Genomic DNA, 17049 nt, shown 5'->3' on the forward strand with positions numbered 1-17049 from the left:
TGGTAGAACTACTATATATATATAAATTCATTCTTAAAATATGGTTTAAAAGTATTGCCTTAACTTCGATTATTAAAGTTATAATATATATTATATATAACGATGAAAAAAAATGTATTCTAAACGAAAATCATCTGAAATTAAACTCGAAACCGTTGGATGATTAGATCGACGTACGTATATTAAAATATACAAATTGATCTTTTTTTTTCGAAAAAGGAAATAATTTTCGTTGCATAATGGTTCTAGTTATTAAGTATAAGCAATTGAGGGAACATACGCGTGGTTATGCGGTCTAGACAATTTAATATGGCCGTCGCCGTATCATGAACACTAACCGTGATGTTCGTGTAATAATAATTAAAGACGGTAGATTAGACTTTTTAAATGAGAAAAAAATCGATTTGCTGTTAATTTAAATTTGTAATGAAATATTTCATACGCACGCGCGTGTGCGTACATCGCGTAGCGTATAGTCATATAATACGCTCATTGCTACAGCGTACACGTGTATATACTTTTATATCGGTATCATTATTTTTTTTTTCAAATTAAATTCGACGTTATATCGAACACAAAATTCAAATATTATTTACAACATGTATGTAATATGTATGCGTAAAATAATAATTATGCCGCGACTTTAGGTATTAATAAATAATATTACATTATATGTACCTAACACCTTTATATATATATTATAAACTAAAGAATAAGAAATACAAAATTAATAACGGGACACAAAATAAAGTATCAAATTATAATACAAAAATACGTATACACTATACATATTACTAGCATAAAATGTACACCAAAGGTATAATATTATATATATTATTATATAATATATATATACGCGTACACGATCAATACACTTGATTTCGCAGTGCTCTTCGTATTGTGTATAAGTGTATATATATACGTATATGCAGTACTCATTGAGCGCGGGGAAATTTGGTTGGTCCGGTTGCAATGTGTGTGTGGAGTGCAGGAGGACAACGGTTGTCCTGGTAGGTTTGTTATGTGTGCACTGCAAGAGGGCGTGGGTGGCGTGGAGAGACAGAGTGGGTTAAAATGTTGTGAGTTTCAATGGTCCATTAGGGGGATATAAAGTTGTGTGTATGTGTGTGTTTGTGTGTGTGTACGGGAAAACGGTTGACCTCCGGATGTTATTATCAGCAAAAGCTCTCTTGGGAAAAGTGCCGAGTCTTTCCTGCGTTACAGAAACGCCGGTCGCCGTTTAATACATCCGGCACTCCTTATTTTTCTTATTTTTTTTTCTTTTCTGTTTCCTTTGTCCGGCTGCTAAAAGGGTCGAAATAAGTCCCTTTAATTTTGCAAACGTTGTAAATTGTGTAAATCAAATAATATCAAATACTCTCCTGTGTATATAAACGTATATCAATATATTAAACAATAGCACGTTCTATTTTAAACACGTCTTGAATACTTGGGGTAATATACTTAATACGTACGTTTATATTTATATTTATAGTTAAAAATGTACTTACTTATTTTATTTTAAGCTCAATTATTTGAATAAAAATGTATTAATATATTTATCAATCAATTAAATGTACTCTTTGACCTACCTATGTCTTATCGTATTTATATTTAATTCAACTTTAATCTAAAAAATCTAAAATTCTATTTTATTGTATTAAAATATCAAATTTACTGAAATTTACTGAATACAGCTGACAAACAATTCTCGAAAACAGATGAAAAACTACGTACAACTAATAGATTAGATTCCTATGTATATCGCTCATATCCAACAAAATAATATGCTTGCATTTATTTTGAGTTCTTAATAACAGACATTTTTTTTCCTCATCTCGTAAGTATACTAAAATGAGGGTTCACTTTATTATAAGCAATAATAGTGTATAAAATAAATTCACTTATTATACTTCAATAAACATAAATTGTTTTTTAAAAAACCAATTCATTTTTTAATTTTAAACTCAATTATGTAGCTTATCAATATTGGAACAAGACCTTGAAATATTATGAAGTTTGTAAACCACAACTTTAGGTAATGGATTTTTACGGTAGATACCAGGTATATTATGTCTCATAAATGACTCGCTATAGTTTAAAAAAATACCTATCTAATATGAATCAGTTACAATTCTAGGATATATCTACCATAATAAATATACAATAGTATGATATATATATACATACCTACCTGCTGGTATGATGAACAATAATAAACAATAATGAACTTTTAAAATATAATTATCTTATAGAATTTAATATAATATAATCATAACACATAAAATATACCTACCTAATTGTATTTAATTTATTTCATAGGAAGGAGATTGTTAAAAAATAAAATAAATTACAATAATATAGTGATTTTAACACAACAATAATTATTATTGCATTGCAGTATATACGCTAATATCACGTTATTATAATGAACACAATTATAAAATACGGATGGACAAGAACCTTTACTAATAAGTTGATACGCATGTACCAATAAATTACTTTTAAATATAAATGTTCTAAATTCAAATAGTTGATGTGAATATAATCAATATTAACCAACTATACTCTTATTAATAATGGTGGAAAATACAATTAACTTTATAAAGACTTTGAATTATGATATTTGCACCGAGACCGAATGGAAAATACCGATCACATACATATTTACTTATTTCGTAATTCACAATATACAATATATTCAATATAGGAATACAGTATACACCATTATTGTTAGGTATACCGGTTATTCAGTAGGTACCTATGAAATTAATCAAAATTTGGAGTAAAACTATAATATACGAAATATAATATGTGAAAATTAAAATATGATTTATTATGAACATTAGCTTATTAACGAAATATTTTTATTGAATAATATGATGAATATAATTTTTTATAACTATATTTTTGTAATATTATTTTCACATTATAATATTGTAATTTTTCCACTGTAGTTATATTTTAGATTATAATATTATATTATACACATTATATAACATTTATTTATTTATCAATAATTTAGTTTTTTATTTTGTTATAATATAATTCTAACATTTCAGAACAATGTTCAAAAATCATCATCACAAATACCATTTTTTTTTAAAGAAAAATTAGATTTTTTTTTTAATATGTTGTAAATAATTAAAAGTAATAAATTTGGTATGTATCGGAATACATTTTTTCTTGACTTCTGCGCGAATCCAAATTTAAAACTATTTAGTTCTTACAATATTATACTGTACTCTTACTACAGTGCCCTTTGTAGCAAAAACACCGCTTTTATGGCATTACAAACCATATAAATCTTTTCGCTGCCAAATTTATGGCTTGAAGTGGAAACGCGATTCAGTTTCATTGTCTACCTTTCTAATTTGAAATAGTATTGAAAAGAACTGGCGGTATAATACTCCATATAATATTGTTTTCTTACTTTATTACGTTGTGTACATAAATCTTTAATCTCCATTACAAAGATAAAAAATGTGTAAACGATAAATGTCTAGAAACTCTAATATTATATTATTGTAGTGACTTATGTACATGCTATAAAATAAAATATGTTTCTATACTCTCCACTTTATATATTATTAAATGGACGAAGATACAAGTGTCCATCACATAATACTATAATAATAATTGTACAATATGCATTTAAACATTTTGTTACAGCCATTAAGCATTAATTCGCATTATGATAAAATTTTAATAAACTCTTATCGCGTGTTACTTCAAGGTTATTTTATTTTTAATAATCTTGTCCTAATTATCTCTATATCTAATATCTATATACATTTATAATTTATTAATTTATATACAATTAAAATACATACTGAATATACGTTATTTTCATTTATTATACCTACCTTTAAGCTTGCCGTTTCGATTAGCTCAGACAGTGTGAAAATTAAACATATTTAATTTAATTATTGCAATTTTCTGTGTATGTTCTAATTTATACATATCATTTTATGTTGTAAATATAGTTTTTTTTTTTAATGTTTACAGTAGAATTTTAGTACTTACTATTTTATTGATCAACTATGAAAGATATAATACATAAAGCATATTATTTATCCTAAAAAGTATTGTATAGAACAATACGTATATTTTAAAACTGACTATAATATGATTTATAAATGTTGTCAATATCTGATTGCCGGTATTATTTTATATAAACTCGAATTGACAATAAACTCGTTTTATTATAATTATAGTTTAAATTACATGCACATATTATAGTGATTTTATTACATGTCCTATGTCCAATAATGCTCCAATGTTCATATCTAATACCATTGTTAATGTGTACGAGACTATATTATTGGTTCCTTTATAATATATATGATATAATGTACGGAAACATCTGTGTTATCAACGTAATTGCGAATAAATATTAAATAATACGAAATTTGATTTAAATGATTTAGTGAAACTAAACATAGAAGAACATTAAAATCAAATAGTTAATAAATAATATGATTATATAAGTAGTATTACTAACATAATAGTATTTATAGTGAAAATAGTCTATTCACTAGCGCTATTAGTTTAAAATGTAAATAACATTTTTGCGCATGGAAAATTGAAATTAATTTATACAATAAATTATACCTACATACTGCAGTTAGACATATTTTTATGTTGTGTGGATTGGCATTCTCAAAACCAGACTAAAGTTTTTTTTTTTTTTTTCATGACTTTACACCTGTTACAATACGTTATTACGTTTTTTTGACAAGCCGCTCACACAAATTAGACCGGCCTTCTGTAGCGGCAGAGGCGATCTTTTTTTTCATTTTTAATTTCGTTGGTTACCTGTGCGTTTACCCATCCAGCGGCGCCAGTCGGCGCCCCTTTTAAAACTAATAAAACAAAACAGAATAAAAAAAAAAATAATGTAATAAAAATATAAAAGACATTTCGCGGTCGATGTTGTACACACGTGTGTGTATGTGTGTGTGTGTGAGTCGGCCGAACGCCTTTATGTGTATTTCACCGACCCGACTGCCCCTTTCAAAACGCTAAACAATATAGCGTTATTTATATGACGGTTTTCCGGGGTAGAATACTCTTACTCTTTAATTGAAACATATTTTAATTAAACTGCCTTTTTGTCGGAAAAATAAACTGTTTTTTTTCGCTTTACTACATCTTATATTAATTATTATTATACCTACTTTTAATTGGATACTGCACAACGAGTGTTTGTAAATCATACTCGGGTTATACGGTAATATATATAAATGGATATAAATTATTATTATTGTAAATTTATCAGTTTATAAAAACGAAAATGATTTTATTTAATAATATGCAATAAATCTATTGCAGTAATTTGTCGTACCTATTCAATATTCGATTATAGGTTCTGATCTGTCTACTGCAGACCTATTGCAGGTAAATCGCAAACGTTTATAACGTGTCGCGTTCACGTGATATATTATATGCATAATAATATATGCGTGGCGTATAATATATAGCTAGAAATTACCATTTACAATATATTATCTTCATTAAAGTCGGTGTCATGAAATAAAATAATTAATAAACATATTTTATTTTAGTCATTTGAAAAAAACTACAACCTTGGCGCACTCGATTGTTGTAAAATATGTTGCTCAAAACAACAGCAGACCCACGTAGATGACGCATATAATGTATACAATGTATTTAATATCGTGTACCGCATACAAACATAATATTATATTATTGTTCATTTGTTCCGACGAATAAGAACAACATTAAACGCTATGACGTATAATATTATGTGCTTTCATTTATACGTACGGTAATCACGTGATATTTGATATATACATAATACAATCATTTATAAATATATAACTCCGAGTATATTCATCACGCACCGTGTATATATCGGAGCTTTGGCGACGACGTGCGAGAAAATCGTCCATTGTATTCATAATTCAGCCTCATTATTTTCGAGATTTTCTCTCTCTATATATATATATATATTTATTATACACTCGAATATTCAACGGACATAAGACTTAACGTGTAATATATATTTGTGTATGTGTAAGTTTTTATATACATATACAAGGTACGTGTGTGCGCGATGATATTGTGTACACTTGGGTCCCTGCGCGATAATTATAGTCGTGACAAAAATACAAACCAATTTCTATTGTTCTTGTGAAATTAGGATAATTTTATGATAAAAACGTCGGGGCTGGCTCACGACCGCCATATAGTTTGTGTGAACAGACATATAGGTATACATGTAGGTACACCGCATGTATTTATATATATACATACATACGATGCCCAAAAGGTAAGGGTTCCCCTCTCATACATTATAATATTATTATTAGGTGTATACGATGGTTCAACATATAATATCGATATATGCGTATATATATATATATATATACTTGTATGTAGATATACCAACGTTAGAAAAACCATGGGAATGGATGAGGTTAGTCGTATTATCTTATTGCCGATAAATCAGTGATACATAGAAATAGAATAATAAAAAAAAAATGTGTATAGGTACCTTATGTTATATTGTATATTATTGAACCGATCCATCGGCTGAGGCCAATCGTGACCCGCGACGGGACGTGTTCTCAGCGCGATCACGTCCGCCGGTGTTGTTTGAGTAAAAATACATTATTATATTATATGTATGTATATATATATATATGTGTGTGTGTGTGTATTATAATACATGTAATACCGTTCGTTTTACAGTATCTATACGTGTATACACGTCAGATACTACCAGGTAAACGCATATATGCAGCCAGTGCATATTGAGTATATACTTATAAGTACTGCACTCACGCTGAAAATGTTGAACAATTATTTTTATGAGTAGTTTTTCATCTCAAATTAAAATTATTAACACTTTACATATAATATAAGTTTTCATTGTTATTTTTGTTGTTGATGGATACTTGCGTACCTTTTTACATATTATACACTATAATATGTAACAGTAAACTGCATGCAGCAGGCGAATGAGAAGCACGTTTATATACGATAAAACGCTCGGCCGAATTTCCGGAAAATATTATAATAATATAAATACGAAATTGTTTTCGCGGCGGTGTGATGTTATTATTTTCTAGTGGAAAAAAACTCAAAACAGCGATTTAAGCGTAGATTCCCACTGCTGTTGTGGTCGACATTTCGCCAGGTCAACATACCCGCACACGATGGTGTGTGGCTTTTGTGTGTGGCTCGAGTTTGCGAGTTTGGTCGTACATACACTATATAGGTAGGTACAATAGGTGTGTATACATTTGTATGTATATATACCAACTTATACATATACATTATGCGGCGTCAACACGAGAACCAGCCATTTGTTTGTGGTGATGTCGGACAGCTCCGATTATTCCGTCAAGGAGATCACGCAATGCGGTTGCGATCTGATATATATGTATACCTCTGTATAAGCACAGACTGTTGCTCGTCGAAAACATTTATATATAGGTACGTAATTATGTATAGGTACCTATATATATATATTATACTGCTGAAGAATCACGTGGTTAAAAAAAGATACCCGATTCCTCTACACATACGTGTGTATTTATTATGCGTCTAAAGATTTCAATATGGATCTATCGTACTATTACGGGATAAATGATGCTCAACGCCATTTTTTCTTTTAATAACAAATTTATTTAAATTTTGATTTTTGAATATTTTTAAGTGCACATAGTATAAAGACCATATTTTCAAATACGTAGATCTATATAATATAAAGGAGGTTCCTAAACTTTTTATTTTACGGCCCATTTTAGAAATTTTATAAAATTTGGCGACCCACAATATGAACGAATTTTTTTTTACTGTTTTAATGAATCAGTTGCTTAATTAGATGATTGAAAAATGTATTATTTAAAAATTTAACACAACCCACAATTTGGGAACCTCTAATTTATATAATTATCTTCCAAATCTATAGCTATTAACCTATATTGTTATAATAGTACACAAATTTCAAAAAACTCAAAAAACCATTGGATTTTTAATGAACTTAAAAAAAGTACTTCAACATTTTCAAAAGAATCATATACTTAACATATAACAATTTAAATTTTACAACTAAAAAGGATGATTCTCATTTAAAAAATAAAAGTTGTTATTTTTGCAGCTAAGCACACTTCTAAAGTTGAATAAAAAAATCAAAGTATATATTTTAAAATATGGTTTTTTAAAGGCTTAAAGTATACATAAGAATTCCAAAAATCCATTATTAAATAAAATAATAGAGGTGAGCATACTTGGTGAATAATTAATCTCTGTAATAAACATTATGATATTTAACTGAACATCAGCAGTTAATGAATATTGCATATTGGGTACCTTGTATATTTCACACGTTTATAATATACATATACAATGTTACTACATTATATATTTATTATAAACTTGTATACATAAAAAAAAATTGTTATTATTTTTTTCTTTTAGTCTTAGCTTCTTAAATCACAGCGTGTGTTATAGCCATTATTGTATATACAATAAACGTATATTGTGTAATAATATACTAGATAGTAAATAATTTTATTTTATTATAGTCAACTAACAACTTATAGATTTGTCTAAATATATATTATATTAATGCACATAATTTATAAAATTTGGTAGACATTTACGATTTTTCTTATTATATATTAAATTCTACTATATAGGAACGTCGTGGCCTATAACGCTACTATATATATAGAATATATATACCTAATGTAATTGGTATATATAAACTATTGTGTATTAATATTATTTTATTTTTAATAATTTTTGCAAAGTTTAGCAATACATATGTAATATATTTGAAAAGTAATAAGATATTAAAATTAAAAAAAAATTAATAATAATGATGATATTAACATCCGAATCCTATATTGCAAAACAGTATTTATATTTTTCTGATATACTCTTTTTTCTTTTTAATTTATGAGATTTTAACAAAAATTGTATTATTATTATTATTATTATTGTATCTTAATAATATATAACCATCAAAAATATCATAATTCATAATAATGACAGAAACAAACATAAAACGTGTAAAGTTCATACAATTTAATTTTTAAACACTATAAATAAAATTAAGTATGGCTTTTATTATAAAAAAATTTTTGAGAGGGAATTAATGTCCATTATTGCAAGAATAGTTGAGATAGTAAGACAAAAAAAAATTAATTTAAATGAAAGTCTATAACGTGAAGTAGAGAAAATTAATGAGTAGATGTTGAAAGCAAATGTGTCTCTTCCACAGTTAGGTAGGGACGTAGAGTATAGCATGAACAGTTATTTGAGCCCCAATTTGTAAGAGTATTACTGCAGCAAGTTTTGGATAGTACATAACCTAAATTTTCTGATATGCTTACGAATAACAATATGATGAAAAATATATTAAGATACCATACGATGATAATATAATATAATTTTCAATATTTTTGCAATCGCATATTAAATTATGAAGATAACATTATATATTTTACTGTGAGTTATCAAACAAAAAATTATATTTGTGTACATATACCATTATACCATAACCTTAAATGTAACTTTGTGTATAAATACCCAGTAAAGTAATAATAACTAACTAGTAATGCGTATATATATATGATACATTCACATTTAATTATCATATTGTTTACTTATTCAAAAATATACTCTACTAATATAGCGTTATAAAATGAGAATCGAAATAATAACACGTTATGTTTGATTATAAATAAAAAAAAATCAAGTATAATACTAGGCCTTTAACTAAATTAAGTTATGACATTATTTTCTGACATAATTTTTAACGCCCAAGCGTGCAGAGCCCATGCGGTTGCAGCGGGGAGAGATCGCAAAATGTACGGAGAGGTCCCAAATATTATTTGATTACGGGAATATAATCTGGTTGAACGCACATGCACACGAAGTGGGTGGTATTTTCTGATCGAAAAACGCCCCGAGATTTGTCATGGTTGTATAATACGAAGACACAAATTAGAAAATACGGCGTGTTCGATTTATTCAATTGACTGTATGTGTAACGTATTACGTATATAATATACGCGTATAATACCCAGAAACCCTAATCCAATTTAAATTATTATTATTTATTTATTGAAGTTGTATACCTAACTTTCAAACAAAAAAAGAACACGAAATCAATTAGAAAAAAACCTGATGTAATATTCATCGAACACGGTTAAATTATACATATATATTCATAAAATATGTGTAACTTGATATTCATTAGTCTCAAATCTCAATAGATTTATCATGTAAGAGTATGTGTAGTGTATAACTTGGTGTATAATTCTTAAGTATCTTTATCATAGTATGTAATTTTTAACATTTGTTATTTTTATAATATAATATTATACAATGGTTTGATCAACTATTGGCATTGAATGATTTATTTATGCTTAGTAGTTAAAACTCATAATATTATCTTCCTAATGTTAATTCACAACGATGATCTTGATAATTTGTCTTACAATCGTTCTGATGTTCTAACGTCTAATTTTATTTTATATTCGTGAATATAGAATATACAAGATTTTATTCTATTTAGATATTTAAATATTTTAAAAATTTCTTTTAAATGTTTAATAAGAAATAAATAGTGTCGTGGTCAGACTTTTATAGTGGTAAGAGACATTTTCTTATATACAATAAGTATAAGTAATAATTATATAATATTAAACTAAAATGAAAAATTATGACAATAAACCTATGTAATTTATCGCCAACATTTTTATTTATTTCCCTACATTTTTGTATTCTAACATGGAAAAATATAATAAAAATATATTAATATATTAATATTTAATTTTGAAACAAAAATATGTTAAAAAATTCAACTTTTTTAAATTTACGCATACCAGTATCTTCCTATATTTATAATCCAATAAATTAAAAAAAAAAACCACGTACTAGTTAAAAGAATATAAAATAAGAAACGTAATTGAAATTTAATTTTTTTCTTAGTAGATGTTCAGTCTATAAATTATAGTTTATATAATTATAATTTATAAGTATTTAGTATATATATACTATATAGAAAACTATTCATTATATTATATTAAACCTAGTGTTCTAGTTTATTCATTCATTTTAATTAATTTGTTTTAACAAAATCAAAAATGTAATATTGTACAAATATACTCTGAAATGATATAATTGCATTTTATTTTCATTTTTTATGGAATGAAATGAATAAGTGTTAATAATTCATTAAATTATATTATTTTTGATATCAATTTTAAGATAGTATAAACACATTTTTATAATATTTTGTATTGACTAGAAACTAATGAAATAGTTATTATAAGAATATTTTTGTAATAATTTATTTATATTGTACCACTTATATTTATATTTTCGAAGATAAACATGGCTCACTTCGAAGAACATAACTATTATATTTATATAATAATATTATAATAGGTACTTAAAAAATTATCAGATCATACATAAACATACCTATAGTACCTAGCCCACATATTAGTATACTTATTCTATATTCTATATTATATTTAAAATCATGTGACTACGATAAATAATGATTCAATTATATTTGTATTACAGGTACAATATAGGAGGTACCTACACATTATATATGATTATTGTTATGGTCTATCGTACCTAAATATAAATCTACACAGATACGCCAAAGATTCCGACAATGAAGATGTTATTATTATCGAGTTTGTTAACCAGATGACTCGACACCTTTGATATACGTCCAAGTTACGCGCTTGTTATGAGCGAACGGGCGTCTAATCATTATACGGCTGCTCTTTCTATTATATACACCGTTATTGTCGATCAATCAATTTATTTCTGATGTTGTGAAAAATAAAAAACAACCCCAGAATTCGTAACGATTTCACACACCTGCGATATCCTTTCCGTGTGCGTCCCCGCTTGCTAGACAACACACACGCATTCATCTCAATTTATAAACACGCGCGACGTGACAAAACATCTGTTTTTCTCAACGGACATCATCCTCGCGTATGTACAATAACATAATATTAAGCATAGATGGTGACATGGTAATTTATCATCGTAATACATTCGTATACCGTCTGCACATATCGTGTATATCCCGGGAAAATACGAGCCGAAATGGAACGAACTTTCCGACGAAACTCGTATCACCACGAATCATACGTCATAGTATCGATGAGATTTAAGACTTTTTGCTGATGCAGAACGAATAATTAATATAGGTAGGCATAACCGCAATGAACATTTTTTCTTTTTTAATTATTTCAACGGGAAAAAAGCACGTCCTAAGAACTTTTGTCAAAAATCCGAAAAAAATCATGACCAATTTAACGAGATATGCATTTGGTGTATCGCCATTACACTATACAATCAATACGTGTTTAGTACTTATGTACTATGATAATATTATTCATCATAAAAATAATAATTTTAAGCGCTTATGTCGGACTTACGCTCATGATGGTCGCTCCGTCGCGGTCGTCGTTCTTGTGATGCCCGAGTTCTGCAGTCCTTTCTTGCTGCTGCTGCAGATGACTATCCGCTCGGTTCCGCCGGTCATTTTCTTCCATAACCCACACGCGCACTCTGCTGCGACTCGCCACTCACCCACGCGCACATGTGTATATTATTTATATATATAATATAATATATACGAACGAATGTGTATGAGTGTGTGTGTGTGTGAGAGAGAGAGAGAGAGAGATGCGTATACAAACGATTAATATTGCTCGTTTTCGTGTGTGTGCCTATGTACGTGTGTCTGTGTATTTCTGTGGATGTGTGAATTATGATATATGAGTATTATATATTATGTATATGGTACCTATACGGCCGACGACGGCAGCGAAACGAAAATGCGCGAACGACGTTGTATTTTTATTTATCACATTTCCGCGCTTTTTCCCGCATCCACCGCGGCCGGACGAAACACGAGCAAACCATGTTCGCACTCATGAAAATATTATTAGCTTTACTATTTTTTCGTTTTTCGTTTTTATTATTTTTTTTTCCTTTCTTCCCTACTCGCGTTCGTGCGGCGTACAGCGCGTGTATCCCACCACCGGCACAACGTTGCGACGACTTGTCAGGTTTTTCTGTGCTACATAGTGTGTACGGCGGCGGTGGTTTCCGCCGGGCGACAATTATCTTCCCCTCGATAATTTCAGCGTTATTACGTATACGATATACGTACGTGGGTTCATTCCGCGCGCGTGTGTGTCTGTGTGTTTGTGTTTTTCTGTGCTCGTGTATGCGTATTTTTTCTCTCTCTACTATTTTTTTTTCATTATTATTATTATTTTATTTGACTCGAGTGATGTGTGTGTGTATGTGTGTGTGTGTGTGTGTGTGTGTACGTGGAAGGTGTATGGAAATGGCCATAATATGGCGCCTCCCACTTAATGAGACCGACCGTCTCGGCCATCATGACATACGCACATACACGAGCGCGCGCGCGCCAGCGACGTTGTGTGTATATATATGTATGTATGTATATAATACAGCTATACGTCAACCGGAGACGGCGGCACGTCGTCAGATGCCGCCACCTGTCAGTCCGACAAACTTTATAACCCGTTCCTCTTTCAAAATCGTTAATTTACTTTTCCGATGGGATGTGTATTAAGATATACTATATAGTATATACAGTACACATAAAATGCAGTTAGAATAATGTAATACCTATATATTCTTAGTTTTGTATAATATGTGTTTGTTAATTTTTTTACTCCTTTTAATATATTGTAGGTACTAGGTACATATGGTACCTACTAATAGGTAGGTCCTACCCTAATATTGTTAGTAAATAGCATGTTCACATAATCTAATATATTATATATTGTGATACAAAATAACTCGACAACAAAATTGATAATCTTCGATTTTTTTTTTTTTATTATTACTCTGTGATATTTATGTTTGTTTGGAAGAATTCCATTTGTTACACAGACTACAAAAAGTCTGATTGACAACATCTGCAACGGATAATCTCAAACATATATAGGTATAATAACTATATATGTTTATAAATAAAGCACATAATATTTATTTTATACATTTAAGTGGTCTATAGACTTTCGTGTACATAGATATAAACTAAAAATTGTGAACAATTATTGTTGTATGTGTATATATGAATAGATATAAATATCATATCTCTTTACACTATGAAAATTATTCGCTTTTTATAAATGTTCAGCATTTATTCGTGATTTATTTATTTCAATCATTTTAAACTGACCTCTTTAATTATTTAACACTTTTATATGATAAAAATTAATACATATTTTAATATTTAAAAGTATTAAGTAGATATAGTAGATACCTTTATAATATCGTAAGTACATGATATGTAATATGTAAATATACATATACTACTACTAATATTTAAATATATTTATTCACTATTTGAACTATTTATAATCTGCAATATAAGGTTTTATTCTACATAATATATATATAGTAATCACAATATAGATGAGGCAATATATTATTACATAGAGTCATAAATTTTATATATATATATATGACTCGGGCCTATTATAAGTACGCACTATACAGACTTTAAAGTTTAAACACACATGTAATATAACATGCATTTGACGGTCTTATTTTGTAATAGATAAAAGAAACTTAAGAGTATTTATATGTATAGGTACTTACTACTTAGGTATATATCTTTTTGGTTATCACTCTTAAGAGCTTTTAACACAAAACTATAACTATTATTACGCAGTTTTAAAAAGAAGAACATTATATGTTTTAAATCTATTATAGGTAGGTATACAATAGACATTATTCTTTCGATTCCCTGCGTAAATGTTAGACCTTTTAACTGATATTGCATGCCTACATGTATTTATTTAGGCTTTTAAATTTACTTAATGTAACTTTATATATAAGCATAAGGTACCTATAGGTATATAGTGTATTTAAAATACATATTATAATTTAAAATACTAAAGTCAGGCATAATGCATTTGCATTTGCAATAATGTTTAATATTTATTATTTTTATTAGACTATCAAAAATATTTTAAAATGTGAAAATATATTATTGCATATCTCAAACATTGAATAGTTTATATTGGTAGTTATAAATAATAATAAATACAGGATACCTTCCTAAAATAAGATTAGATATACATGTGGTAAAATTAATTTTGAACAAACCAAAATTTCAACAAAATATTAATAGATATATATTTTTTTTTGGTTAGATCAAGGCACCGGCGTCTATTAAGATAGTTCGGGGATACGGCTTCAAGCTTTATAAAACTTTATGAAGACAATCAGTGGCGTATTTACGGGGGGTATGGTGGATAGATCCCCCCGTTGATCTTTTTTTTACTAGATAAGTTTAATAATATCGTACATATATTACAGAAATACAGAATAAAATTATTGAAAACGCTACATTTTATTATAATATTGAAATTTTCAGAATTTGGAAATATTATGGTTGATGGCTGTAGTCAATACACGACTTACTGCTAAATATGTATATGATTGAAAACAATTCATATTGTAAATCGTAAAATTCCGTTAACCGTCATTATTGTCAATAACGATCCGGCTATTATCATGCTATTTATAATAACTAATAAGCGTTTGGTTGCTATTTCAAAAATTATTGCAAAGTGAAAGTATATATATATATAAATAAATAGGCATTCTAAACAATAAGTTCTAATAATTAAATGGTATACAAATAATAAACAAACTTAAACACTAAATACGAGTTATTGCTTATTTTTATAATATTTATTATTGCATTAGTTAATTTTTAATCCAGCGTAATAATTCACTATTCATTATAATCGAACACTCACGTTAGTGCCAGTGCCGAACTTCCACCTAGGCAAATTAGGCAGCTGCTTTCCCAAGGTCCAGGCCCCCGACCAAGTACCAAAAAAGGGTCCTTCCTTAGTAACTATATTGAGACCCTGAGACCCTTAAGTTCGGAGCACTGGCTAGTCGCTAGTGCATTATTTTTTACTGTTTTGATTTTTCGTCTTATACATATATATTTGTATATTTATCAATAAGCACTACTATTGTATTCTTATGGTTTACTAAATTTTATAAAAAAAATGACAATGAATAATAAATCTTCAAAACAAAAAAATACAGTCTTTTATACTTATGTGTAGGTGCTTATTGATAATAAGTATATACATTTTCAACATTTTTGAGAAACGGTAGTAATAGTAAGTGTACTCCCCCCACGGTAGAGGAAATTACACGTTTGCCAACGTATATCCCCCCCTAGACAAAATCCTAAGTACGCCACTGAAGACAATTTATAAAAACAATTTTTTTTATCTAATTTCGTGTATTATTTTAATAATAGATATTTTTTACTGTGTTCGTTGTTCGTTATCAATAAAAATGAACATAAAGAGATAAACAATAATGATAATATCACGATCAATCAGAAAGTACCTATATCTTTATAAATCAACTGAATCCTATTGGTTCTAATTATTATCGTTAAACATTCTATTAAATATTATCCAACAATATTATTTTTTGTTCGTTTTACATAACAACCCTGGTATTCAGGAAAATTCAAGATACTTCCTTTTTCTCGCAACATTCCGAATTTTCACCAATCATCATCGCAGAAATACATAATATATGTGTTATTAAATTATATCATCTAATATATAGTAATATAAACGTACTATACTAACGTACTTACTAATAAAATATCATCGTTTATTAAAATGCTAAATTATATCCATTATAGATATTATACTTGGTTAGTTTTTCTTTTTACTTATATTGTAATTCTTTTAAATATTAAAATTTTAAAAATTCATTCAATAGTTATTACATCTTGATAACTAATGAATATAGAAAATAAGCTAATTTATTAAAATATTATACATAAACCTGTTAATGCAGTTAGACAATTATTTGAAATAATAATAAAATAGAAATAGAAACATTAATAGTAATCGACAAAATGCGTGTAATTTAAAAATAATAATAACAAATTCAATAAATTATTAATGAGTGATGACATTAATAATTCTTTTTTATGAT

At 27.8% G+C, this 17049-nt stretch overlaps 1 protein-coding gene across 1 annotated transcript in view; it reads right to left on the reverse strand.

Moving 5' to 3' along the window:
- LOC113560554 (transcription factor Sp9) overlaps positions 1 to 13056 on the reverse strand; it is a 69356-nt gene extending 56300 nt beyond the window's left edge. Inside the window, 1 exon segment of the mRNA XM_026966494.1 lies at positions 12453 to 13056. Within this exon segment, the coding sequence (XP_026822295.1) occupies positions 12453 to 12569 (117 nt within the window). The 5' untranslated portion in view covers positions 12570 to 13056.
- Positions 13057 to 17049: the final 3993 nt, after the last annotated feature.

Source organism: Rhopalosiphum maidis, chromosome 1, assembly GCF_003676215.2.
Source record: "Rhopalosiphum maidis isolate BTI-1 chromosome 1, ASM367621v3, whole genome shotgun sequence".
Lineage (NCBI taxonomy): Eukaryota > Metazoa > Arthropoda > Insecta > Hemiptera > Aphididae > Rhopalosiphum > Rhopalosiphum maidis.